Consider the following 27,309-nt stretch of genomic DNA (forward strand, 5'->3'; position numbering starts at 1 on the left):
GTTTGAGGATGACTTTAGAGTCATTAGGCCCAAATTCAAGACAGGTAGCACTCACGGAGAGTCACCCACATGCTTGACTGAGGTGAGAGCCATCAGAAAAACGGTTTTGAGTGAAAGATATTTCAGATCTATGGTCTGCATTGGTTCAAATGGGTCACCTTTCATGGCGTCTAGGACCGTGGAAAGGTCCCAAACGGGAACCGAAGGGGGCCGAGGGGGGTTTAGCCTCCTAGCTCCCCTGAGGAAACGGACGACTAGATCGCTTCTCTCCAGTGACTGGCCAGACGTGGCGTTACGAATGCCGCTATGGCTGACACATATACTTTGAGCGTGGAAGGCGATCTACCTGCGTCCAAGAGCTCCTGGAGGAAGGGGAGCACCTCCGATACTCCACAGCATTGTGGTTGTATGTTCCTCGCTGAGCACCAGTTAGAGAACACTGACCACTTTAAGGCGTAAAGCCGTCTAGTAGAGGGAGCTCTGGCCTCTGTGATAGTGTTTAAAACTCCTTCTGGGAGGTTAACGGGTACCCGTTGAGGGCCCATACATGCAGGGCCCACAGCTCGGGATGGGGATGCCAGAGCTTCCTTTTGGCCTGGGAGAGGAGGTCTCTCCTCACTGGAATCAGCCACGGAGCCGTTCCCGGTAGCTGCATCAGCTCCGGGAACCACATCTGGTTCCTCCAGAGCGGGGCTACTAGGAGCATCGCGCATTTGGTCTCCCTGATCCGTTTGATCACCTGTGGTAACAATGAGATTGGTGGGAAGAGCGGATGCCTGGGCCAGTCGTGGGTCAGCGCGTTGTTGTTCTTCGTAAAGTAAATTGGGCAATGAGCGTTGTCTTCTGAGGCGAAGAGGTCGACCTCTGCCCTGCCAAAGATGCTCCATAACAACTGGATCACCTTGGGGTGAAGGGACCATTCCCCTGGGGGAACGTTGCCCCTGGATAGCATGTCTGGACACAAGTTTAGGGTGCGTGGTACGTGCGCCGCTCTCAGCGAGAGCAGATTGTGCTGAGCCTACACGAGAAGGCGTTTGGCCCTGGTGTACAGGCTCCGAGATCTGATGCCGCCTTGGCGGTTTATGTAGGAAACCACCGCCATGTTGCCCGTACGGACTAAGACGTGGTGACCTCGCAAGTATGGGAGAAAAACCTCCAGAGCTAACTCGACAGCTCTCATCTCTAGACAGTTTATGTCTAGGCATTTCTTTTTTTTTAATGACGCCGCTAGGCGTTGGATGGAGAGCGCGCGCTCTGTTGCAAGCCGCGCTTTCATCGACACAGAGTCTATTTCTGTTCCCAGAAAGGAGATTCTCTGGCTGGGTGACAGCGAGCTCTTGGTCAGATTGATTTTGAGACCCAAATTCTGCAAATGATTGAGAAGCAGAGCTTTGTGAGTCATCAGTTCCGTCTTTGACTGGGCTAGAATTAGCCAGTCGTCTAAATAGTTCAATATTCGCATACCCTGTTGTCTCAGGGGAGCGAGCGCCGCGTCCATGCACTTCGTGAATGTACGAGGTGCCAAAGACAGGCCAAACGGAAGGACCGTGTACTGATAAGCCCGGCCCTCGAAGGCGAATCTCAAGAATGGCCTGTGGCGGGGCGCTATTTGTATCTGAAAGTACGCGTCTTTCAGGTCTACCAGTATAAACCAGTCTCCCGGGCGAATTTGCGCGAGAATTTGTCTGGTCGTCAGCATTTTGAACGATCGCCTCATAAGCGTTTTGTTCAATTGTCTGAAATCTAGGATGCTGCTGCTGCTGTCCTCTGACTCTCTGCTATTTCATGGTGCTCATGAAAGGTCAGAGGACTCCCTGAACAGAGCCATACCGCCAAATTTCAATTCAGGAACATCAACTTGTTTGCAATCTATTCAATAAAAATTCTTAAATTATTTTTATTGTCTGTGTGTTCTTGACTTAATGGACCTGACAGAACTGTAATGTTGAATGAGTATGTCTTTAGTAGGCTTGAGTAGACTTTATTTTTATTTATTTATTTATTTTAATTCCAAAAACTTTTATTATGCGAATGTTTATAATGTGTTCATCACATCTCTTTTTTTTTTTTTTTTTTATGAATTTTATTAACAAAAATGTACAGAACAAAACTGTTTGCCAGGGGTACAAACATTAAAAGAAATAAGATTACAAAGAGTATACAAAAAACACATTAGTTGCATAGGAATTTTTTCAGAATAGAATTTGTTTTTAAAGCCTTTGACTGTTTAAGATCATTAATAGTGGTGCTCTAATGAGATAGCTCTTGTAGAAATAGGTTAAATAATGGCTTGCTGTCAGTCCACTTTCTTTTATGAATGTGAAATTTTCCTAAAAATAAAACAAGTTGTACAAAGAAAATCAAGTCCTTTTCCAACTTAATGTCCTCAAAGTAAAGAAGAACGTCCTTCTCCTGCAAATATAATGACTGTCCTGTTTTCCTTTCAATAAAGTTTTGTACATTCATCCAGAACATTTTAGTAAACACAGTGATAAAACAAATGTTCAATAGTTTCTTCATTTAAGCCACAGAAATTACATGAATACTCAATATCAATCTTAAATCTTTATTTGAGTAGACTTTATTGCAAATGTGATTCAAGTGGATTTTTTTCTGATGTTCATAAACAACAACATTGAAAAATATAGCCTGCAAGGTATAACTTGTGCACATTTTTGTTTCTTGTGATCTTAAAAACCCTTTCATCGCAATGCCTGTGCATGCTTTTAATTAATTTTTGTAGAGAAATAAAACGCTAATGTGTTTATGTATGACTTTTTTTTTGCAAGAATTGTTTTGCAACCGTAACTCAAATAACCACTTACAATTGAGGTCTGCAGAAGAGCATCTCTGAATGCACAACACATTGAACCTTAAAGCAGATGCCACAACTTTCAGTTAAGAACAGGAAACTGAGGCTACAATTCGCAGAAGCTCACCACAATTGGAAATAAATTGTAAATAACATGAACTCATTCATCCATCCTGCCTTGTATCAACGGTTCAGTATGCTGGTGGTGTGTAATGGTGTGGGGGATATTTTACTGGCACACTTTGGTCCCCTTAGTATTTCCATGCCTATCCATTTATGACCAGTGTACCCATCTTCTGATGGCTACTTCCAGCAGGATAACACGCCATGTCACATAGCTCAAATCATCTCAAACTGGTTTCTTGAGCATAACAATGAGTTCACTATACTCAACTGGCCTCCACAGTCACCAGATCTCAATCCAACAGAGCACCATTGGGATGTGGTGGAATAGGAGATTTGCATCATGGATGTGCAGCCGGCAAATCTGCAGCAACTGTGTGACGCAATCATGTCAATATGGACATGACAGAAGCCAAACAGAACATATAGGAACATTTCCAACAGGAAGACATAGGCATTCACCTAATTTTTAATTTCATGTAATTCTATATATAATATATCACCCTAATCAGAACTGTTTCTACACAAAGACGGAAAGAGAAAAAGGCTGCTTCTGTAAAAAGTGGCAACATGTTGAATATTTGAAATTTGCATGTGATTATGTGGTAAAACTGTAATGTTGAATGAGTATGTCTTTAGTAGGCTTGAGTAGACTTTATTGCAAATGTGATTCAAGTGGAGTTTTTTCTGATGTTCATAAACAACATTGAAAAATATAACCTGCAAGGTATAACTTGTGCACATTTTTGTTTCTTGTGATCTTAAAAACCCATTCATCGCAATGCCTGTGCATGCTTGTAATTAATTTTTGTAGAGAAATAAAACGCTAATGTGCTTATGTATGACTTTTTTTTTGCAATAATTTTTTCCACCCATGAGTTGGATCAAATAGTTAAAGGAAATCAACCACCAAGAACCCATTGATGGGTTCCAGCACTGCTGGAAAAGCACACTTGTTTGATACTTGATCTAGAACAAATGTGGCTATTAAATTAAAAACATACCCTTTTTTAAAGCAGGAATATCCTAACATATTTTGTGCAACGATTAAAAAGGGATGATGTTTAGGGGTGGTCTGCTTGACTAAAATATCTTTTTTTTTTTTTTTTTTTTTTCATAATCTACATTAAAGTTTCAAGGAATCATGAGCAGAAAGGGCACAACCATATTCATGTTCACATAAACATCACAAACACACTTGCAGTGATTCATACGCACACACACTCGCTTACATATAAGAGTACACTCATTAATGTACAAGAACATACCAATACAACGTATGAAAAATATTGTTAGGTAAATACATCTAAACATACCAGTAATTAATTTTAATACAAGAAATTAGCCAGTGATCACATAACGCTGAAACTGAAGTCTAGCCAAAATGTCAGAAATGTTTCTCTGTCTTTTTTTTCTTCTGCTTATTTTTGCAGCAGATTTAATACTGGATGCATGACTAATATCACCAAAATGCAGAAATAACTGCACAACAGTGAAAACAAAAGATTTGAAAGCTACTAAAATATTTTTCAAATAATAGTAATATTAAAAGGTGCAATGTATTTATTATCTTAATGATAATTCATGAATCCAACATTCCACTCCACAACAGGACACATAAATAGGTGGGAATTGAGTTCATTTACAAATGCTTCTCCTATGTCCCATAAAGCAACAGTACATCAGGGACTGAGTATGCAATATCGCACACTCAGTAGGGGTATTTAGAAATGGAGATGTAGATAATAAAGATACTCTGGTAGGTTATGCGCCCCTGGTCTGACAGCGTAGTGGCTTGTACTCGAAGTCGCACCAGGCCGGGCCAGTCTAAAGGCTTTACTGTGAAAATGATGCCTCTTCCTGCTTCGTCCTTGATGCCAAATGGCCTCTCTCCATTTTCTCCTCCTTGCTCCAGGATAGTGAAGGATGTGTGGTCTTGGAGAACGCCTGACTCAGAGAAAGCTGACAGACGGGCCACGTTGTGGTGAGCTGGTATGCCCAGAGGAAGGGTGAGGAGCTTGTACTGGAGCAGAGGAAAAGAGCCTGCGGAGCCACAGTCCAGTCTGGAAGTGCAAGGTCTGTAGCAGGTGCTGGGGTTAAAGCAAGACAGCAAATGGTCAATAAGAGTGTCCATGATAAAAAAAGGAAACATCTTGTGATATAGCATGTGGCAAGTACTTAGAATTGTTCTCTTTTTATTCATGGTCGGTTTTAATATAGTTTTAAAAACATTTACTATTTTTAAGGAAAACTTAATGACTAAATGACTAGTGTGTATACAACCATTCCTTAAAAATATTTTTCTAAGTTTTTTCATTGTTAGATCATAAATATCAGTTTTTTGGGGAACCACTATTACTACTACTACTATTAATTACTACTACAGTGACAAATCGAAAAGGCAATGGTATCTCCTTAGCCAATGATCTGAATTTATTTTTTTACACGCTTTGAGAAGCCAATTTTAAGCCAGTTATTGCAGGTTTTAAACAAACACTGAGTCCATCTGCCTCTGAAATTGTATGTTCTTAATGTGACTAAACAGCTGAAAGCTACACCTTTTATCAAAGCTCCTGGACAAGATGGCATCAGTAGTAGAACCCTTAGACCTGGTTTCAAAGACAGGGCTTAGATTAAGCCAGGATTAGACCTAAGTTCAATTAAAGCATTTAAGTAGCTTTTTAAACGTGCCTTAGAAAAAACAAAAAACATTACTGGTGTGCATCTTGAGACAAAACAATGGCACTGACATATTTTATGATATGCTTTTAGTTAAAACAGCTCAAACATGCAATTTAGTCTGGGACTGGGCTTAAGCCTTGTCTGTGAAACTGGGTGTAAATCTCTGTGCGGAGTAACTCAAGTGTTTCAAGCTGCATTGGATCAGGGTCCTCAGCTATGGAAAACCTCTGTTATAGTCCCCCATCCCTAAGTGTCTCACTCTATTAATGATTCCCGGCCAATTGCATTAACCTCATTAGTAATGAAAGCCATGGAAAGGGAGGTTAAGTTAAACAAGTAAAGTTAGACCCATTCCAGTTTGCATATTGTGCTAAAAGAGGCATGGATGATGCAAAACTGTTCCTGATGATATGGGAGGCACTTTTGCCAGACTGTTTGTTGATTTCTCCTCAGCGTTTAACAAATCCCATTATTTTAGCAAAAAAACAACAACAACTTGTTAATGAATTTAATGTCAATCATGGATGAATGGTTATAGATTTGGACTTTTTGACAGGAAGGCAGCAAAGGGTCAGGGTAAATGGAGACTTATTGAACACTTTATACATTTATATGGCATACATTTATTCAACTTTTCAATAATTTCATACTTTTACTCAGGCTTTGAGTAATTACATTTCAAACAGTTCTCACCCTGGATTGCGTCCTCTTTGGTAGCTGGTGGGGCAGGGTGTGTCAAGACACTGGTAACCCCCCCGTGTGTTAAAGCACATTTGATTTGGTCCACACTGGACACCTTGCACAGTGCACTCATCAACATCTGCAAGGAAATGAGATTTTCAGGCTGTTAATTGCATGTAAAAAGCGTTATAAATCGGAATATGTCTGAGCTTATGAAAGCCATCATTTATCAGTATCATCAAGCATAAAAAAATGTTAAAGACTCACCTTTGCATGTTCGGCCATTGGATAAAAGTTGGTATCCTGGCGGACAGGTGCACTGGTAGCTTCCTATTGTGTTTCTGCACTCATGCTGGCAAGGCTTTCTAAATGCACATTCATCGATATCTTTGAAAAAGATTTTTTTTTAAAAAATTCTGTTAAATTACAGTCTTAAATATATGAATTAAAAATTAAGCATAAATAAACCAATAAAATTAAATAAATAAAACTAAATAAAAGTTATTATGTTACACACCTATGCAAGTCCCATCCTTGCTGGTATATCCAACTGGGCATTCATGCCTGGGACGACGTGAAGATCCGAGGTGCTCTGGTAAGACTGAGAGGCGAGTGAGGTAAGGTCTCTCTAAAGTGGATACCAGCTGGGGCCGCAGCCTGGCTTGTACCCGAGTACTGTTGGTAAAGATGTGCCCTCTCTCAAGCCCAGCACAAGAGCGACCATCACCCAGAAGAACAGACCCTGGTGGGCACAGACAGCGGAAGCTGCCTGGAACATTACGACACTGAAAAGCACAAGGGCTGGGCACCTGCGCACATTCGTCAATATCTGCAAAGCCAAAAATGACTTGAATTAGTCTTACTTCAACAAAGCTGGACATTTACTGTACATGTTAATTTACATAGTTTAACTGTGAGTGTCAGCCAATTCACTGACTTCCACTTCTTTGGCAATATCACATTGCACTGTTAATGTATATGTGTGGCATTCCTTGATTATGTTATGAACTTCACCTAAGCAAGGTCGACCCAATCCTTGAGAGCGGTAGCCTCGAGGACAAACACATCCATACCCACCAACCGTGTTCTGACAGATTTGACTGTAGCGACACATGTGACTGCCGTCCTGGCATTCGTCTATGTCTGCGAACAACAGAAAGGCATGTCTCATTTCAAATATTCCCACTGGTTAACGTAACAGGGTTTTAATTGAGTGACGTCTTACCCACACACACTCCATTTTCTGCTGTGGTCATGCCAGCTGGGCAGCTGTCAAAACACTGATATCCTCCATCTGTGTTTCGGCACTGCTGGTGTGCTGGACACACGTTCCTCAAACACTCGTTTATATCTGATTATAAACAAGCGTAAATGATTTTAAGCAAAAAACAAACTTAATAAGCTACAGTATTGATTCTGTTGATTTCCACTGAGCTCAATATTGCCTGTATCATCCAAAAACTTTCTGGTTACACTATTTCAATTGTCCATTTTAGACATTCTACTAGCTAGAAGTAACTTTTCAACTACATGTCAACTAACTCTCATTAGAATATTAGTAGACTTAGGTTAAGTTTAGGTGTTAGGGTTAGGCTTAGTAGAATAAGATGACGTAGTTGCAAAGTTGCTTATAGTCAGTCTGTTGGGGGAGCATTAAAATAAAGTGTTAGCAAAAATTAAGCAGTCTACTAATACTCTAATTAACTTTGTCAACTTTAACATGTCAACTAAATCTCATTATAATTAGTAAAATGTCTAAGGTGGACCATCCAAATAGTGTTACCGAATTTCCTCATAACTGCATTTTGAAATAATTTTGAGCAAAATGAAAACAGAAAATATATGTAAAGAGATAGTTTACCCCCCCAACAAAATTCTGTCATCATTTATTCGGCCTTTGATTTTATGTTTCATAGAATGAGATGAGGATCTGTAAATGATGACTGAATGAATTTTCATTTTGGGGTGAACTATCCCTAGTACTTTAAATATGATATACAATTTTAATATTAGAATTTAATAATATTCAGCTACCAATAAAGTATAATACTCCATATTTTATGCATTTTGCAAAATGTAGAGAACTCCAAAAGTTATATAAAAAAGTAAGGTTCCACTGTATATTATGTGTCTTTAACTAGGTGTACTTAATTCGACAAAAAAAAAAAAAACTGTCTGCTACAATGTTCTTATTGTGTTCATGCATTGCAAAACCTTTTTACCACCATAGAGGTGGAATACGAGCAAGGTTAGGGACAGATGTCATGGAACTAACAATGAACCTGTGAAATTCAATATAGTTTTACAAAGTGACACTGACCCAGGCAGCGATGTCCCACCAGCTGGTATCCTGGGTGACAGGTGCAGCGGAAGGAGCCTAGAGTATTGAAACACTGCTGCTGACATGGAGACACTGCTGATTCTTGACACTCATCCACATCTGAAGGAAAAGATCTGTCAGTTAACCTTCATCTATGGTTCCTGTATCTAGAACAATTACTTTTACATTCAGTGATGTGATGTACAAACATGATAATATTGAGTTTCATAGTGGAAAACTCAATGAATTTTCAACACATCGTTGACTTGAGGAGTAAATAAAGGTAATACATTCTCCATCCATTAAACATGCTGGGAGTATGAACCAAATGCTGATACATATAAAAACAGTTATTTTTTTTTATAGTAGTCAAGCTAACCTTCACAGCTGGTGCCAACTAAACTGGATTTGAAGCCTAGGCCACACTTGGCTTGACAGCGATACGTCCCAACAGTGTTCACACACTGCTGGTTGGGGTGACACAAGTGGGAACCTTGGCTGCATTCGTCAATATCTGAATCCAAACAAAATTATTCAGTACATAACTATTCTATTTAAAAAAAAAGAAGAAAATAAGTATTCCATAACATTCCAGTTTATTTTGCTGATATCATCTAGGAACCTTTTAGCTTTATTATGGATAGTGCCATCAAAATACTGAGTTTAAGTTAAGCTCAACAGACAGTACAGATGCTTATTTTGTACTGAACCGGAACATCTCCTTAACAGATAATTTACATGTGAATTTGACTAAAAGTCTAATATAAATTGGAGAATTAATGATTAATATACATCTGACCTTGGCAGGTGTTTGACTCGGTAGAGATGGTGAATCCAGACGGACACGCGCAGGAGAAACCGCCCATGATATTATTACACGAGTGTGAGCAGGGAGAGTCAACAGCACATTCATCCTCATCTAAGAAGAAAAAAAAAATCATTCTGATCACATTCTGTAACAAGTTTTGTATTAATATAGGTGAAAGAATGTGGACTTTTATAGCTAGTATGCAGCAGCATATGATTTTTTGGGAACATACCGGCACAGTAAGATGCTGTGTCCAAGACAAAACCTTTTGGACATGTCTCTCCATCGCCCTCTACACAGAAATGAAACATTGATTATGTAATTTTGAATTGAGCTATGATTTATTAAAAAAAGTGTATATTATGAAAACATATTATGAAAAAATGTACCATGAACTGACCTGGTATGAGTAAGCTGGCAGTCATCTTGAACTCCAGGCTGAGAGTGAAGAGACTGTAGGTGCCACTAATTCCTGTCAGTCTGAGGAGCTGCAGCAGGGGCCCCTGACGATTCTCTGGCCCCTCAAAAACCACAGAATGATTGCAGCGCAGGGTCATGGGAGCCCCGTCCCATATGTGATTCTGTGAGGACCAGGAATAAAGCTGCCCGGAGCCTGTCTGCACATACGACTCGTCAAACTCCTAATGAAAAGAAGAAAATAAAACAAACTTCATTTTTGGTTAACTATCCCTTTAAAGGCCAATTCACACTGCACAGACAAACGCCAACAAACACGCTTGTTGGGTTTTGTTGGATCGGTGTTACCCCTGTTGGTGTCTGTTGCCGTTGGTCAGGGAATGTTTTCACCCGACTGAACATGTTCAATCAGTGTTTGTTGGCATCTGTTGGGGCAGTGTGAACATTACAGTTATTTTTCATACAATTCTAATCCAATGACCAACTTGATTGTTCTTTTGTCAAACAAGAACAAACTTGTTTGTCTTTGCGATGTGAATTGGCTTCAAGAGTGTTTCTAACTACACCCAGGTATTTAGATCATTATTATGAACTACTTTTCCAACTATATAATGTACATACACTACCGTTCGAAAGTTTAGGGTCAGTAAAAAAATGTTTTTTCTGTTTGAAAGAATGAAATTGATGCTTCAATTTAGCAAGGATGCAAATGTATCAAAGTGACAGTAAAAGACATAACATTACAAAAAGATTGTTTATAAAAAAAAATGCTGTTTATTTAGAAATTTTATATCCATTAAAAAAATGATCATGACTTCCACAAGTCTTAAGCAGCACAATTTCAATATTGACAATAATAATAAATGTTTCTTGAGCACCAAATCAGCATATTAGAATGATTTCTGAAGGATCATGTGACACTGAAGACTGGAGTAATGATGCTGGAAATTCAGTTGTGCAATCACAGAAATAAATTACATTTTAAAATATATTAAAATAGAAAACATTATTATCTTAAATTATAAAAATATTTCACAATATTATACAATATTTCACAAAATACTGTTATACAGTTCAAATAAGTCAAATAAATGCATAAGAAAAACTCTTTAAACGGTTTTGTACCTAAATAAAGTCTGAAAATCTTACGTCCGTGAGTGTGAAAAACCAACCTGTAGATTGAGATTAGAAGTCAAAAGCATAGGAGGAACAAAGCCGTTGATAACAATGTCCACTAAAAGAGTCCCCTCTGCATCCAGACCTCTGGCCACATGAGTCAGCTTTAAGACCTCTCCTGTCATTCCAAGGCAGAAGACACATTCAGTGGGTGGAATCCGAAATGCAGTCCCCTTAGCAGTAATTCTGTCCCATTTACAACCACAGATATGTTAATTAGGCTCTTCAAAGTAGCATGTATGGAAAGCTGTAACCTGTGTCAAACTCCAGTTGAGATTCCTGTCTGAACTGCCCTTCAGTGAGGGAGAAGCCGTTCTGGGTCTCCGGTGACTGATACACAGTCGTCCAGTAAATAGGGGCAAATACAGACACCAGTACTCGCAACAAAGGACCTGTAATACAGGAAGAGTTTAAATAATAGATTCAAAAATAAAAAAAAGTGTTTTATTGCATTAATGTAACATGTTTATGGCAGAGAAACAACAATGGCAATTCAAAGTTGCTGAAAACAGAAATGCTGGTACTTCTTGGATTTCCTTTTCATGTTATCAAGGACCAGGTTCTGCTTACAAAAACATTTCATGTTCTTTAGTTCTTAAGGCAATACTTTTTTAATGGCTTGTCAACTTTCCATTCCTCCACTGCGTGATTCTAGGATTGTTGTCAGCGCGAAACACATTTTTGAGCATGTGGGTGCTGATTCTTGTCAGCGCTGGATTCTAGTCAGTGCCATTCTAGTCATTGCAAAAGAAACGATACATAGCAGCTGCTTACATGTCGCATTAAACTAGCAGATTTTAGAATGTTGTAGGCAATTATTTTACAAGTAATTACATGTTTAATCTAGTCTTGCCTGGATCTTTGGTGTAAACTCGTGAACGCCCCCCATGAACACCTGAACGTTCACCCTTTCAAAAATCTTGCTTCCAGCGCCCCCCGTTGTTCTCTGAACACCCCTGTTGAGAATCACTAGATTAGAGTTTGGTTTGGGTTTAGCTTGTACTTATGCATAATTTACTGTTATTACTATAGTAAGTACATGTAACAAGGCCACTGTAAAATAAAAGTGTTACCAGTTTTTGTTCTAGAAACGGAACAATTAACAAGACGATTACGGGCTATTCATGTATCTGTTGTGACAACACTTCCACAAAACCGAAATTAATTTTTACCAACACACCTTCATGATAATTTGTAACTATTTTACATTATGGTGAATTGGGATTCATTTCTACAATTCTGTCAGGACCACTATCGTCAAATACGATTGACAATTAGCATACAGTTAGGATTGGCGGTATGGTTCTATTCTGGGCAAGTACTCCCTGCGCATCCATGCAGCCTAGCATGAATAAGAGCAGGGAAAGCAGCAGTAACCACTCTTAGGGTAAACAGAGCACAACCAACATGAATGTATTGCAGATATCATTAATTCAAGGTTTTAAAGTACAACATAATTCGAGAATTTATTCTGATTCAAAGGGCACTCAGAAGGCCAAATACTGACTGCACGAGAGGTGGAGCTGGGGATGGAGGAGGGTAAATTGCTCCTGAGAAACGCGATAGCTGCTGATAATACTGAAGGAGCTTTTATATGTATACAGTGATAGGCGTCATATTACTATAGGTTGTGGTGGATTTTTAATAGATAAAATAGTAAACTGTATATTAAACTAACCATGTTTCTAACATCTAACCGTATTTCTCTTTTTAGGCCTAACATGATAACACTTTGAAACACAATGTACTAAAACGTTCTGTCCTGTGTTTTTGAATGTTGTATGTTGTGTTGCCATACCCCTTTGACTTTGGTTGTGTGAGTGTAAAAATAACAAATTTGGGAAGTGTAAAAATAACAAATTTGGGAAATGAAACTAGACAGATGACTAAGTTTGAACCTTGTGATTAACAATGAAGTAATCATTAAAACTGTAATCTGTTACCTAGTAACAGAAGGTTCTGCATATGAAGAACCAATCAAATTCAAATCATTTTGCCATAACTCCCTATTCTATAAAAACTGTTGTACTCGTGTTAGCTCGTGGGATTCTCAATGGAATTTATCTGAGATCCTCCGGCCTTGCTTCTTCTTGGGGGAGATTCTCTGAGAACTGATCGAGAGATCCTCCGGCCGTGATTAAAGCATTTAGAGGACATTTGCTGAAGTCTGTTTGTCAAGTCAAGTCAAGTCAAGTCAAAGTCAAGTTTATTTATATAGCGCTTTTCACAATACAGATTGTATCAAAGCAGCTTCACAGTATTAAATTAAAATAATACATCAATGCTTGTTTCTAGTGGAAAATGTCCACGTTTGGTAATGCTGATCAATAGTATTGTTGATTGATTAATTAAATTAAATATCCCAAATATCCCCAACTGAGCAAGCCAAAGGCAACAGTGGCAAGGAACCGAAAAACTCCATCAGGTGACCCAATGGAGAAAAAAAACAACCTTGGGAGAACCCAGGCTCAGTCGGGGGCCAGTTCTCCTCTGGCGTTTATGAACTAGAGGTTGGATTTAACTGTAAGATTAAAAGTATTAAATGAATGCCTGGCTGAAGAGATGCGTCTTTAATCTAGTTTTAAACTGGGAGAGCGAGTCTGAGCAACGAACAGTATCAGGAAGACTATTCCAGAGTTTTGGAGCTAAATGTGAAAATGCTCTCCCTCCTTTGGTGGATCTGGATATCCTAGGTATGACCAAAAGCCTCGAATTTAGTGATCTTAAAGAGCGCGATGGATTATAGGGCGATAGAAGATCCGTTAAATAGACTGGAGCTAAACCGTTTAGGGCTTTAGCAATAATTTAGCAAGTCAGTAGCAATACCTTGTAATTAATACGGAACTTTATAGGTAACCAATGTAGTGATGATAAAATTGGTGTTATATGATCATATTTTCTTGATCTAGTAAGAACTCTAGCGGCGGCATTTTGGACTAACTGTAGCTTGTTTATTGAGGATGCAGGACAACCGGCTAATAAAGCATTACAGTAATCTAGTCTCGAGGTCATGAATGCATGAACTAATTTTTCTGCATCAGAAACTGATAGCATGTTACGTAGCTTAGCAATGTTTCTAAGGTGGAAAAAGGCTGTTCTTGTAACATATGAAATATGATTTTCAAAAGACAGGTTGCAGTCTAGTAGGTCTTTTACTGTAGAGGATAAAGTAACAGGACATCCTACTATGTTAAAGTTGTAGTGTGAGAGGTTTTGTGGGCGTTTTTTTAAACCGATGATTAGTACCTCTGTCTTGTCTGGATTTAATAAAAGAAAATTGTGCGTCATCCAATCTTTTATATCTTTAACACACTCTGTCAAATTGGATAATTTAGCGTTTTCATCTGGCCGTGATGAAATATAGATTTGAGTGTCATCAGCATAACAATGGAAACTAATTCCATGTTTCCTTATAATATTTCCAAGTGGCAGCATATATATTGAGAATAACAGAGGGCCTAACACAGATCCCTGCGGCACTCCATAGTTTACTGGAGTTATGATCGATTTTTCTCCATTTAAATAGACAAAATGGTAGCGGTCAGATAAGTATGATCTGAACCAACTTAATGCTTGTCCTTGAACACCAGTATAATTTTGTAGTCGATCTAAGAGTATTGTGTGATCTATAGTATCGAACGCAGCACTAAGATCAAGTAAAACTAGTATTGAGATACAGCCTTGGTCAGATGCTAAAAGTAAGTCATTTGTAATTTTAACGAGCGCAGTTTCAGTGCTATGGTGCGGTCTGAATCCAGACTGAAACTTTTCATAGATGTCATTTTCTTGCAAGAAAGAGCCCAGTTGAGCGGACACCACTTTTTCTAGTATTTTAGACATAAAAGGAAGATTTGAAATGGGTCTATAATTTGCTAGATTATGCGGTCTAATTGTGGTTTCTTAATGAGAGGTTTTATAACTGCCAGTTTAAATGTTCTTGGAACATGACCTAAAGATAAAGATGAGTTTATAATATTGAGGAGAGGCTCTTCCACTATAGGTAACACTTCTTTCAGTAGTTTAGTTGGTATAGGATCTAATAAACATGTTGTTGTTTTAGATGAAGTGATAAGTTTATTTAACTCTTTTTGTTCTATAGTTGTAAAGCACTGTAATTGTTCTTGCGTCGTGATAATTGAGGCTGATTATAAGGCGCGATTGAGGATTGAACGTTTACATTTGTGGTTCTGATGTTTTCTATTTTCTCAGTGAAGAACTTCATGAAATCATTACTACTAAACTGTAACGGAATATTTTGTTCAGGTGACATCTGTTTATTTGTTAGTCTAGCCACGGTGCTAAATAAAAACCTAGGATTGTTTTGGTTGTTTTCTATTAGTTTGCGGAGGTGCTCAGCCCTGGCCGCTTTAAGGGCCTTTTTATAACGTGACATACTGTCTTTCCATGTGATTCTAAAGACATCTAAATTAGTTTGTTTCCATTTACGCTCTAAATTACGGGTTTCTCTCTTTAGAACATGCGTAGTATTGTTGTACCATGGTGCTTTACTTTTCTCTCTGACCTTTTTTAATCTAATGGGTGCAACAATATCCAATGTTCCAGAGAGAATGGTGCTCATAGTGCTAGTTAATTCCTCTAGTTCATCTGTTTGTTTGGGTTCACTGAGCAGCTGAGACAGATCAGATAAGCAATTTGAAAAATTATCTACGGTGGATGGAAGGATTGTTCTGCCTGATCGATAACGCGGCGCAGCATGATATATTACAGGAGTACGTAATATGCAAGTTACCATGTAATGGTCAGTGACAGCATCACTTTGTGGAATGATATCTATATCGGTTGGATCGGTTCCATGTGATAATTGAGTGTATGATTAAAACGATGAGTTGGTCCGGTAACGTTTTGCTTGACCCCAAAGGAGTTTAATAAATCTGTAAACGCAGCCCCTAACGCATCATTTGGATTATCTACGTGTATGTTAAAATCTCCAACAATTAATGCTTTATCGACATTGACTAATAGGTCTGAGAGAAAATCTGCAAACTCTTTTAGGAAATCAGCGTAAGGCCCAGGCGGTCTATATACGGTAGCCAAGGCTAGAGATAATAGGGAAGTTTTTCTAACATCTAATAGCGTAACATTTAGTACAAGTACTTCAAACGAAATAAACTTATAACCCGTTTTCTGACTAACATTGAGAATATCTCTATAGATTGTTGCAACACCGCCGCCACGACCAATCAGACGGGGCTCATGCTTATAGGAGTATCCTGCTGGGGTAGACTCATTTAGGCCGAAATAATCATTTGGTTTAAGCCATGTTTCAGTAAGGTAAAGTACATCAAAGCTATTATCTGTGACTATTTAATTTACAATAACTGCCTTAGGTGAGAGTGATCTAATGTTTAGAAGACCTAGCTTTAGAAATTGTTTTTGTTTACTAATAGCAACATTTTCTGCTTTAATAACAATTAGATTTTTCCTAGATCCTGCAGTAAATTTATTATTTGATCTCACTAAACGAGGAATAGACACAGTTTCTATGCCATGTTCTACACTAGAATTTATATCAGTTAAATTGGTGCAGCAAAGACTATGATTTGGACTTTTGGTTACTAGTCAAAAGGTATTTAACATTTTGGAGATGTTATCCGACAGAAGATCCGCTCCGAATCTGCTTGGGTGTAAGCCATCAACACGGAAAAGCCTAGGACGCTCCCAAAACAGATTCCAATTATTTACAAAGAGCAGTTTGTGCTCATTGCACCATGACATTAACCATTCATTTAGCGCGAATAATCTACTAAACTTTTCTTGTCCTAGTCGGTACGTGGGAAGCGGTCCTGACACAATAATCGTTGTTTCAGGCGATGTGATGCGTACCGTATCGATCAGATTCCTGAAGTCTTTCTTCAGAACCTCCGTCTGGCGCAGCCTGATGTCGTTCACTCCCGCGTGCAGGACCACAGTTCCGACGCGCTTGTCACCATTCAGAATCTCGGGAACGCGAGCAGCGATTTCAGAAACACGAGCAGCAGGAAAGCAGTGACTGTGCACCTTACTTTTACCTAACGTAGCGTGTACGTGCCGAACGATGGAATCGCCGATGATCACAGCATCGCGTTCAGTTTCGTGAAGAGGGGAGAAGCGGTTTTGGGTGGATATCTCGAAAACCGGGAGGGTCGGAGAGAGTCTTCTTGGTCTAGACCTGACTCGCGTCTTCCGCTGCGGAACCATCCAGGCTTCGTGGTGGCATGTTGGAGCCGGAGTGAACGAGACCATGGCTGATCGCGACCTCGGCGCTCGGGACCGATGTTGGGAAACGTACGGAGTAGTAGAGGTCGGAGTTAGCGGGTTAGTAACGTTAATCACTGATTTGTTTGCATCGGCGCGTGATGTTTCAAGAGCTAAACGCCGGTCTATCAGCTCGGCTTGTCTCACTAAAAGGTTGTGGATCTGTTTCTCAACAGCTTCCAGCTCAGACTGTAATGCGTGAAGCTCAAATGTGTCCTCACCTGCACCAAAAGGTAGACTACTTACATCTGATATATTCGCCATTTTAACAGATGGTCAGTAAGTTAGCAACGACGCTACCAGTGATGCTATCAATATTAATACTAATTTATGACTGAAGTCTTGGATATAATCCGTCTTTTTAGTGGTACGGGTGTAGAGTAGACGCACGATAGGCGAAAAAATGTTTGTTTGTAAGTGAGTGTGGAGAAGACGCGTTCAGCCGTGATCCCCAGGAGTAACCTTTAAGAGTATCCGGCGTTGGATCACTAAAAGGCTTGAGACGCGTCTGCTCAATAGTCCGCGTTGTTCTCAGTGAGGAAAAGTAGAAAATGTTCGTTGTATGTGAGTTTAAAGAGAAAATCAAGAATTATAAATCAAATCGATGGAGCTCCAAAGACAACAACAATGCGTTCAGACGCGACGCATGCGCATTCGTCAACCGAATTCGTCAACCGCATTCGTCAACCGCAGGAATAATTGTCGATTATTCCTGCGCAGGAAGTAAGCTAGTTAGGGGAACAGGGATTAGCACCCAGCTGATGTCGATGTGTAGACGCGCTAGCTAGGGCATAGGGTTAGACTCGGCCGACATCGACTGTAGACGCGCTAGAGTATAAATATTATAGGACGTAGTTACATTTAGGGAAAAATCTACGACAAGGTAGACGTGGATCAGCTGAGAGTCAACTGATGCGAGCTTGACTAATGTGACCTGCCAGAACTGACGCTACGCTTGATTATCATTTGTACATTTTTGTAGAATCTGCTTACAGTATGTCCCATTGATGGTTAAGTTTAGGGGAGGGACTATCATGCTTATTTTTCCTAATTCTTTTTTAGTTTTCATTCAAATCAAATTGGACAAATTTATATAAAACATAAAATTGTTATGTTTTCTTCATGGGGTTAATTTTACTGTTGTCTGAATGACAGTTTCTACTGTTCTTGTAAGCTTTGAGTGAACATTGCATTGATTAAGCGTGACTGATTGCTTTAGTACACTCAGGCACATGGCCAGGCTACACTGTGAAAGCAAATACATAGCAAAGTTCACTCACCAACACTTGGAGGAATGTTTTCCACGTGGGCCTCCAGGGTGCTGGTGCCCTCCACGGCATTCTCTGTAATATTGGCCTCTAGAAACGCCACTCCAAATTCCTTCTCATTAACCATGCCTATCAAACTGCCCCGTGTACGCCGCGGAGACTCCCCTACTCGACAGAGAAGACAGACAGTGTGTCAGGATTCTTGTAGTCTGTAAATAAAATGGCTTTTTATTTGTTTTTCAATCTGCTTAAGCTACGATGAGTAACGGCATATGCTACAGTGAGTACTTTTGAATATTGTTTGATTCTGACAACAATGGTATTATAAACTACATTTTGGTAGCGTTTTGTGGTTGGATCACTGAAAAAAACACCTACTCGCCACCCACTCACCAAACACATGATCGTTCTGGGACGCGTTATGATGAAAGTGCATCAAAACAAGTGATTCAAATGTGCTGCATTGTACCAAACACACAGATTTATTGCTGTTATCCTTTAATCCCTTAATTAGCTGTACGGAATCTGATCGAAAGTGGTCACATGAGACACATTTGAAACATATTCTAATATCAGCTGGAAATGGTAATCTGTCTCGGCTGACCACTTGTGATCTGATGACAAAACACATGTTACTGCAAGGTATAAATTGGATCTAGGAACATCAGGTTCCCTCAACAAAAACCCAATGGGATTTTTCCACAGGCTTTTGGATTATTCTAGAAAATAAGGGTAACACTTTAGTTTAGGGTCCAATTCTCATTATTAACTAGTTGCTCATTAGCATGTATATTACTAGGATATTAGCTGTTTATTAGAACTTATAAAGCACATATTAATGCCTTATTGTGGGTAAAATCGTTTCTGGGTTTTGGTCTACAAAAATACATGGTCCCTGCAGCAGTCTATTAGGATTTAGAAGTACATGGTTTATTATTGTTATTTCCATAAACAGAAATGCACCTGGACATAGTGACGCCTGACATTTCCTGGAATCCATGTTTGGACCCTCACATAAAAGGCCGCCATTGGCTGGTGGTGGGTTGTTACAGAATCTGATTCTTTCTTGGATGCCTTGTCCACAGGTGACGCTGCACGGGCCCCACTCCTCCCAGTTTGAATAGCCTCCTGGGACTGCAACAGTACAGAATACGAATATAAAAAAAATAAAATAAAAAAATAATATATATATATATATATATATATATATATATATATATATAGGCTCTAATAAAATCATTTACCTTGTACTTTCAGAGATATTGTTCTTTCCGCAGTACCTGCCTCACTTTCAGCAACACATCTGTACTCTCCTGAATCTCCAATCTGGAAAACACACACTTATCTCTCAAACACATTTCTATTATCAAAATTTGCAGTGGTGAGCTGGTCAAGAAGCATTTAAAACCTTGAAAAGCCATTCAAATATTATTCAAGCTTTTTAACATTGTACCAACATGGTTGACGGATTGATTTTGCTCCTCTTTTGTAAGATGCTTTGGATAAAAGCAATAGGCTGTGTGTCCATCAAAGCATTTTTTCCCTAAGGCTAGTGTATTTTTCCAATTGTTCCAGCAGTGTGACAAGGCGCTGAGCGTATATTTCATGCTGAGTGCTAGCCGTTTTTAAAAAAAAAAAAACGAAGTTGAAAAATGTTCGACTTTGGGTAAAACGCAGTGCTCGTCACTGTTACTTTTTACCCAGCCATCCAATCACAGGAGGAGAGGCGGAACAAATACCACACCGACCAACCGCCACATCCTGCTTGTACAACGGCAACAGACGACATCAGAAGTGTGCCTGCCGTTTTCAGCTGGCTAAAAAATCTTTGTTGGACACGCAGCCTTAGTGCAATGAAATACAATGTAAATGTACCAGAAGTACTAAATAATGTAGCCATTGTTCACAAAGATAATGGGTGGTTACCGCAGCACTGTAAAGAGCCAGAGAGCCATTACGGAGGGGATGAAACCGCAGCGAGCCAAGTAAGGGCTGGTCGTCTTTGTGCCAGTGCAGGGAAGGAACAGGGTCCCCGCTGACAGCACAGTCCAGCATGGCTGCTTTGCCCTGAACTACAGTCTGAGAAGTTTGGGCTTCCCCTCTCAGAGTGGGAGGTTCTGTAGGAACAGGGTATATGCTTAAACTTTCAAACAGTGGCTAGATGTTTAATTTAGAAAAGGTTAATATATTACATTAAACAGCCAGAAGGCGCAATCATCTAGACGCAATCAAACATTACTCAAACTTGAACTGCTTTTCCACACTATGGATTTTGGATAGGATTTTAAAAAGTATGCATACCTCTGACACGCACAAATGAAAGAGCCCGTATTGATCCAACGGTGTTCTCTGCAATGCAGACGTATGTGCCACCATCACTTACGGTGACATTGTCAATAATCACTGAACTTCTGCCAGATTCATCAACACTTGCACCTGTAGGCGAATATGAGAGCATTCGTGTGATGTTAGACAAGTAAACTTCAAAGGAAAGAAGATAAATTCAGACTCTCATACCTGTATAGGGCCTGTTGTTGGCAGTCCAGGATATGGCAGGGGTTGGAGTTCCCTGAGCATGGCAGGATAGGGTGAGACTTTGACCTTTATTCAACGTCACATCACCAGGTAACTCTTTAAAAGCAGGTCTCATGTTGACAGACAGGCGAATATCCCGTCGAGCTGTTCCAGCAGTGTTGGTGGCTACACAGGTGAACAGACCTGTATCACCAGGCTGCAAACAGAATGTAACATTATGACTTCATACAAGGGTTATTTTAAATGGGCATGCTGGTCATTTATACCTAATTAAAAACATATACTGACCTCTGCCCTTTCAATAATCAGTTCTCCTGACCTCAGCAAAGTGAACTTGCCAGGCAGGTTTTGCACAAGGATTCCCTGTTTCTCCCAGCTCACCCTGGGCTCTGGAAGACCCTGTGCTGCACATGGCAGCAGTGCTTGAAATCCCTGGATGACGGACATCTCTGACTGACCAACAGAAATATGCGGTGGGGCTAAGTGAAGAAGCACATAAAGATATTTATGACTAAAATGTACAATATATCATTAACAGGTTTAAAAGCGTAATATATTTAAGCATATATATATATAAATATAGATTACAGTGCCAAAAAACATTTTCTTAATGAATACTTTTGTCTATTTATATTTTTTTATGTCGTATAATGTTAATACTTGTTGATTTTCCACATTTACAAAATGTGTTTTGGTTGTTTTAAGCATAAATCTCAAAACACTGCAATTAGCATTAATTATTAATGCTTAAAACAAAAAGATTAGTTCAAAAAAGTTAGTTCAACTTAGTTCAAGGTATATTTCTTATGCAGTTTGGTATAAAGTAAATATATTGTTACAAGTGTATCTATACCACAAGTGAGAAAGCATGAGGCAAATAAACAAATTAAGAAAGATATCACAAACAATGATTCTCTTTGTATTGTGCGGAACTCACTTTGCAGAATGAGTCTGACGTCATGGCTGGCTCTACCAACGTTGTTTCGAGCCGAGCAGGTGTAGATTCCTGCATCACTGCGTTGAGTGGCAGTAATGTGCAAGGTCCCATTGGAGAACAATCTCAAGTGTGTACCTTCCACCACTGGCCTACGCTCCCTGTGCCACGTCACATCTGGCTTTGGCTGACCGTCCGCAGTACAATCCAGACTGACCGGCTGGCCAAGAACTGCCGTGTACTCCAGACGAGGCACAGACAACACTGGAGGAACTGTCATTGAAACAGTGAGATAGTCATTACACAAAGACATTGACTAAAACACATGAACATGTAACTGAATCTTTAGTTTGAGGCATAAAGGCAGACTTCCTCCAATAAATGTGACGTACCTTGTAAAATGAGGTGGGTCCTTCCCATAGCTGTTCCTGCTTCATTCTGTGCTAAACACTGATACGTCCCAGCATCTCCAAGAGTGACCCGTGAGAACTTCAAAGCTCCATTGGAGAGCACCGTCAATCTATGACCTTAAAAAAAATCAACACTAAAATATCATGCTAGATCATTTGTTTAGCAGATGATCTGTTACTATTATTCTTATCTTCTATTACTATGCATCACACTTTATTTCTTCCTCACAGTATTAATATGACGTGATGTAAAATGGAATGACAGAATGTTGTCTTAGGAAATATTAATGTTCATTAGCAGAAGGTCTGTTTTATAATGCCATTGATAACTTCCTTTTGTGTTCCCTTTTAAAGATAGTCAAGGCTGAATGTATAAAAAAATATATTAGCTCTATTATTATATAATATTGTTATATTGGCTTCTCCGTACATACACAACCACAATGTGCATAATTTGGTTTAACAGATATGGTTTAATTTTCTATTGTGAGGCTGATAACAGCTTTTTGGAATGTACTACAAATGCATCTCACAATGTGAGAAGTAAATACTAACTGCGTTATGGAGGATGATCAGATTTCATTTTGGCAGCCAGGCAACAGACAAGTCATAGTCTCAAGTCACCATTGTTTGATGTCAAACTTGTCACGAATACAGTTTTAATTACTAGGCTACAACCTAGTAACTAACCGGTTGCCACAGGAATGCCTTCTCGCTGCCATGTAATGGTGGGTCTTGGGAATCCTTGTACTTCACAGGGCAGAACTACCGAGTGATGTAGTACCACCTGGACTTCCTCTGCCATGGGCCTGATCTCTGGGGGCTCTAAGAACACAAACCAAATCAAACCATAGATATTCTGGTAATCGCATTTACTAAGTGTACTTTTTATTCATCGGATGATTTCATGATTTCACTAGTTCTGGATCTAACCTTGCACAGTAAGAGTAACGTGTTTGTAAGCCACTCCAACTGAATTGCGGGCAGAACAGGTATATTTTCCAGCATGACTGGGTGTTGCAGCCAAGATCTCCAGTGCACCTACATCAGGATGAAACAACTACAATTACAAACTACTACACTGTATAGGTTTAGGAATATCAGTAATAGCTGGAACGTGTAGATTATGGTGGAAGTTTGACTCAGATTCACCTGTGGGCAGCACACGGTAACTGCCACCCCGAGCTCCCAGCTGCATCCAGTTCTTGTTCCAGCTGATGATAGGCTCTGGACGTCCCTTGGCATGACAGGGCAACACAACAGGGGACATTTTAACAGCAGTGACACTGCTGACATCATCTTTAATTACAGGAGGAACTAGAAGAAAAAAAAATAGAAAAAAAATTGGTTAATGAATTTGCACAGATATACTGTAAAGTTCACAATATGCTACAGTGCTCAAAAAGAACTTAATTTTGTAAACAGTTTTACTTAAAAAGATCATTCTTTTATTACAATAAATGCCACTTGGTTAGATTTTTTGTTTGTTATATAATGTACAAATAGTATCCAAATAGTTTTTGGAGCCATAGTATATGAGTATGAACATGTATTTTATGTCTTATCATCCATGAACCTGTTACATAGTACCTTGCAGAATGACCTCTATGACCCTTCGCTCTTCTCCAACCTCATTGGTCACTGTACACTCAAAGTAGCCCTCATCCTCAACAGACGGTGAGGTAATGATCAGAGAGCCAGAAGACATTAACCTTCAAAACAAAATCATGTTGTAAAGATATATTATTATATATTATAAATAAACTGTCAGTGATTAAATTAAATTTGTATTAGTCAATAAATAAATGCTAACTAAAAATAATGAAAATAAAACAAGTGGAATATCATAGAAACTATTTTTAAATAAAAAATAAAATAATTTTTTTATAAATAAACTAAATAAAAAAAACGCAAACAATAGCATTTCAAACCTGTAAGCTCCAGACTGAAGATCCATATTGAGGGGTGAGCCGTTCCTTTTCCAGCTCACCTGAGGAGCAGGTATGCCTGTGCTCTCACAACTCAACACTGCCCTCTGACCTGTGACCACTGTCACATTAAAGGGGCCAGGGCTGATCGAGGGCCCAACTGACAGGATAAATAAGGACAAAAAAGGCAGAGTTAGTCATGTAGGAGGTTGGTGAAAATGTCATTATGTCTCTTTAGTGCAACCCAAAGAAAGTAAAAAAAGTACCGTAGACTTTAAGGTCCATGCCCCGATGGTCTGATCCTGCCTGATTAGATACACTGCAATAGTAACGCCCAGTGTCGGACAGCTGCACTGTCGCAATACGCAAAGAGCCCTCTGACAGCAAGGTGAATCTGTGTGCAGGCAGAGATTGAATTGAGTTGGTGGCACTTTGAGATCCAATAAATTAAGGCCAGGATTAAATGCTGATGTTCACAAACTTGCCTGCCATTGTGAAGTGGGACTGGACCTCCATCTTTCCTCCATAAGACAGATGAGGAAGGCCCTCCCTCCACCTCACACGGCAGCACTGTATCCTGATTGACATGTGCTATGATCAGTGAGCTGCCCTCTCTGATGACCGGCGGCACTAAGTGAACATGATCAATAAGATATTTATTTTCTGACTGAATCATTAAGAATTAAAGGTGCAGTATGTAATATTTTGTTAGCTAGTGTTTGAAATGGGTACTGCTGTCCAAATTCAAAATATTGGAGAGGGTTGTTTCTCCCTCCTCCTCAGACTCTATGCTCACGCGGGCGCAATGGACAATGGAAGGCGAAAAGCACTTACACTGTAAGTTCATGAGTTGATTAATCCATGTTTTAATATGCCTCTGGACATAGAGCTTTTTAGATGGATGCCGAAGCTTTTTAGGACAGGTAGAATCTGCGATCTTTGACCTAGTTTCTTTGCTGGATTCCGTGACTACAATACGCTTGTGTTTTCTGCCAGCAGGCAACCCAGGGTTTACTATTTGGTAAATTGACAGTGGGCGGGATCACACAGACCAAAAAAAACAAAAAAAACACAGACATTCCGACACGGAACGCATATTTCAAAGTAGAATAACTGGCAGTAGCATTGTTTTTCAGAGAAACGAGTATGTGAACTTAGCATGTTTCATAAATATCTGCAAACATATAATTTATGGTATTTTTGTGCTTTAGTACAATCAAAAAGTTACATACAGCACCTTTAACAATGAAATGAAAGCATAATGAAAATGCTTATGTCCATGTCCACTATAGTCTGATTGACTATTTTTCACAAAACTTTTTGGAGCTTGACAGCATCTGGACACTACACTACCATTCAGAAGTTTGGAGTCAGATTTTGTTTTTAATAAATTAATATTTTTATTCAGCAAGGATCCATTAAATTGATCAAAAGTGACAGTGAAAAGATTTATAATGCTACAAAAGATTTCTAATTCAAATAAATACTGTTCTTTTGAACTTTCTATTCATCAAAAAATCCTTAAAAATGTATCACACTTTCCACAAAAATATGAAGCAGCACAAATGTTTTCAACATTGATGATAAGAAGAAATGTTTCTTGAGCACCAAATCAGCATATTAGAATGATTTCTAAATGACAATTTGACACTGAAGCCTGGAGGAATGGATGCTGAAAATTCAGCTTAACCAGCAGCCATATCACCCTGTAGCCCAAGACTGGTTGCCCACTGAAGCTAAGCAGGGCTGAGCCTGGTTAGTACCTGGATGGGAGACCTCCTGAGAAAAACCAGGTTGCTGCTGGAAGAGGTGTTGGTGAGGCCAGCAGGGGGTGCTCACCCTGTGGTCTGTGTGGGTCCTAACGCCCCAGTGTAGTGACGGGGACACTATACTGTCAAAGAGCACCGTCCTTCGGATGAGACGTAAAACCGAGGTCCTGACTCTCTGTGGTCATTAAAAATCCCATGGCATTTCTCGTAAAGAGTAGGGGTGTAACCCCGGTGTCCTGGCCACATTCCACACATTGGCCCTTACCAATCATGGGCTCCTAATAATCCCCTTACATTGAATTGGCTCTATCACTCTCTCTCCTCTCTCCACCTATAGCTGGTGTGTGGTGAGCGCACTGGCGCCGTTGTACTGTGGCTGCCGTCGCATCATCCAAGTGGATGCTGCACACTGGTGGTGGTTGAGGAGAGACCCCTGATATGATTGTAAAGCGCTTTGGGTGTACAGTAGTACATATGAAAGCGCTATATAAATGCCTCATTCATTCATTCATTCATTCATTCAACCATCACAGGAATAAATGACCATTTAAAATCTATTGAAATAAAAAACCAATAAGTTGTAATAGTTTTTCTTTTTACATCAAATAAATGCAGCCTAAGAGATTTCTTTCAAAAACATTAAAAAAACTCACTAACTTATTATTATTCACTAATATTTCTTATTATTAGCAATGTTGAAAACAGTAGTGTTGCTTAATATTTTTTGTTGAAATGAAACTCGGATATTGTTTTTGATGAAATTCAATAGAACCACATTTATTTGAAACAGAAATCTTTTACTGAGACTTTTGATAAATTTAATGCACACTTGCTGAATAAATACATTTCCTAAAATTTGTTTTTTTTAAAAATCTTACCCAATCTTTTGAACGGTAGTGTATATGCTTTTTATTTTTTTAATCGTTCATATGTGCTTGGTACATCATTAGTGTGAGTGGCACAAACTTACAGAGAATCTCTACAGTGAAGAATAGACTGGTGCTTCCAGCGATGTTGGTGACCACACAGCTGTACTGTCCACTATCATGGGTCCGGACATCTTGAATTTCCAGATACTGTCCACCAGCAATGGACTGAATTCGACCTCCCAACTGAGAGAGACAGAAAAGGGAGATTAATGTGATGTAGTAGTTATAAATACATCCAGGATGTACATTTATTTGCTCTCAC

At 39.3% G+C, this 27,309-nt stretch overlaps 1 protein-coding gene across 1 annotated transcript in view; it reads right to left on the reverse strand.

The window, feature by feature from the left end:
* Positions 1 to 2,082: 2,082 nt before the first annotated feature.
* hmcn2 (hemicentin 2) overlaps positions 2,083 to 27,309 on the reverse strand; it is a 91,915-nt gene continuing 66,688 nt past the window's right edge. Inside the window, exons 52-81 of the mRNA XM_084087153.1 lie at positions 27,089 to 27,230; positions 24,835 to 24,979; positions 24,616 to 24,743; positions 24,353 to 24,509; positions 24,012 to 24,133; positions 23,574 to 23,738; positions 23,355 to 23,462; positions 23,112 to 23,246; positions 22,404 to 22,538; positions 22,015 to 22,284; positions 21,366 to 21,556; positions 21,060 to 21,273; positions 20,844 to 20,978; positions 20,469 to 20,659; positions 19,787 to 19,868; positions 19,506 to 19,676; positions 18,555 to 18,707; positions 11,274 to 11,411; positions 11,016 to 11,137; positions 9,827 to 10,067; positions 9,659 to 9,718; positions 9,418 to 9,537; positions 8,998 to 9,132; positions 8,619 to 8,738; positions 7,524 to 7,649; positions 7,313 to 7,441; positions 6,816 to 7,127; positions 6,566 to 6,685; positions 6,311 to 6,437; positions 2,083 to 5,025 (exon numbers count right to left, since the gene is read on the reverse strand). Coding sequence (XP_083943279.1) covers positions 4,647 to 5,025; positions 6,311 to 6,437; positions 6,566 to 6,685; positions 6,816 to 7,127; positions 7,313 to 7,441; positions 7,524 to 7,649; positions 8,619 to 8,738; positions 8,998 to 9,132; positions 9,418 to 9,537; positions 9,659 to 9,718; positions 9,827 to 10,067; positions 11,016 to 11,137; positions 11,274 to 11,411; positions 18,555 to 18,707; positions 19,506 to 19,676; positions 19,787 to 19,868; positions 20,469 to 20,659; positions 20,844 to 20,978; positions 21,060 to 21,273; positions 21,366 to 21,556; positions 22,015 to 22,284; positions 22,404 to 22,538; positions 23,112 to 23,246; positions 23,355 to 23,462; positions 23,574 to 23,738; positions 24,012 to 24,133; positions 24,353 to 24,509; positions 24,616 to 24,743; positions 24,835 to 24,979; positions 27,089 to 27,230 — 4,773 coding nt within the window. The 3' untranslated portion in view covers positions 2,083 to 4,646. The remainder of the gene's footprint in view (positions 5,026 to 6,310; positions 6,438 to 6,565; positions 6,686 to 6,815; positions 7,128 to 7,312; positions 7,442 to 7,523; positions 7,650 to 8,618; positions 8,739 to 8,997; positions 9,133 to 9,417; positions 9,538 to 9,658; positions 9,719 to 9,826; positions 10,068 to 11,015; positions 11,138 to 11,273; positions 11,412 to 18,554; positions 18,708 to 19,505; positions 19,677 to 19,786; positions 19,869 to 20,468; positions 20,660 to 20,843; positions 20,979 to 21,059; positions 21,274 to 21,365; positions 21,557 to 22,014; positions 22,285 to 22,403; positions 22,539 to 23,111; positions 23,247 to 23,354; positions 23,463 to 23,573; positions 23,739 to 24,011; positions 24,134 to 24,352; positions 24,510 to 24,615; positions 24,744 to 24,834; positions 24,980 to 27,088; positions 27,231 to 27,309) is intronic.

The sequence above is a fragment of the Abramis brama genome (genome assembly GCF_963993115.1).
Source record: "Abramis brama genome assembly, chromosome: 16".
NCBI lineage: Eukaryota > Metazoa > Chordata > Actinopteri > Cypriniformes > Leuciscidae > Abramis > Abramis brama.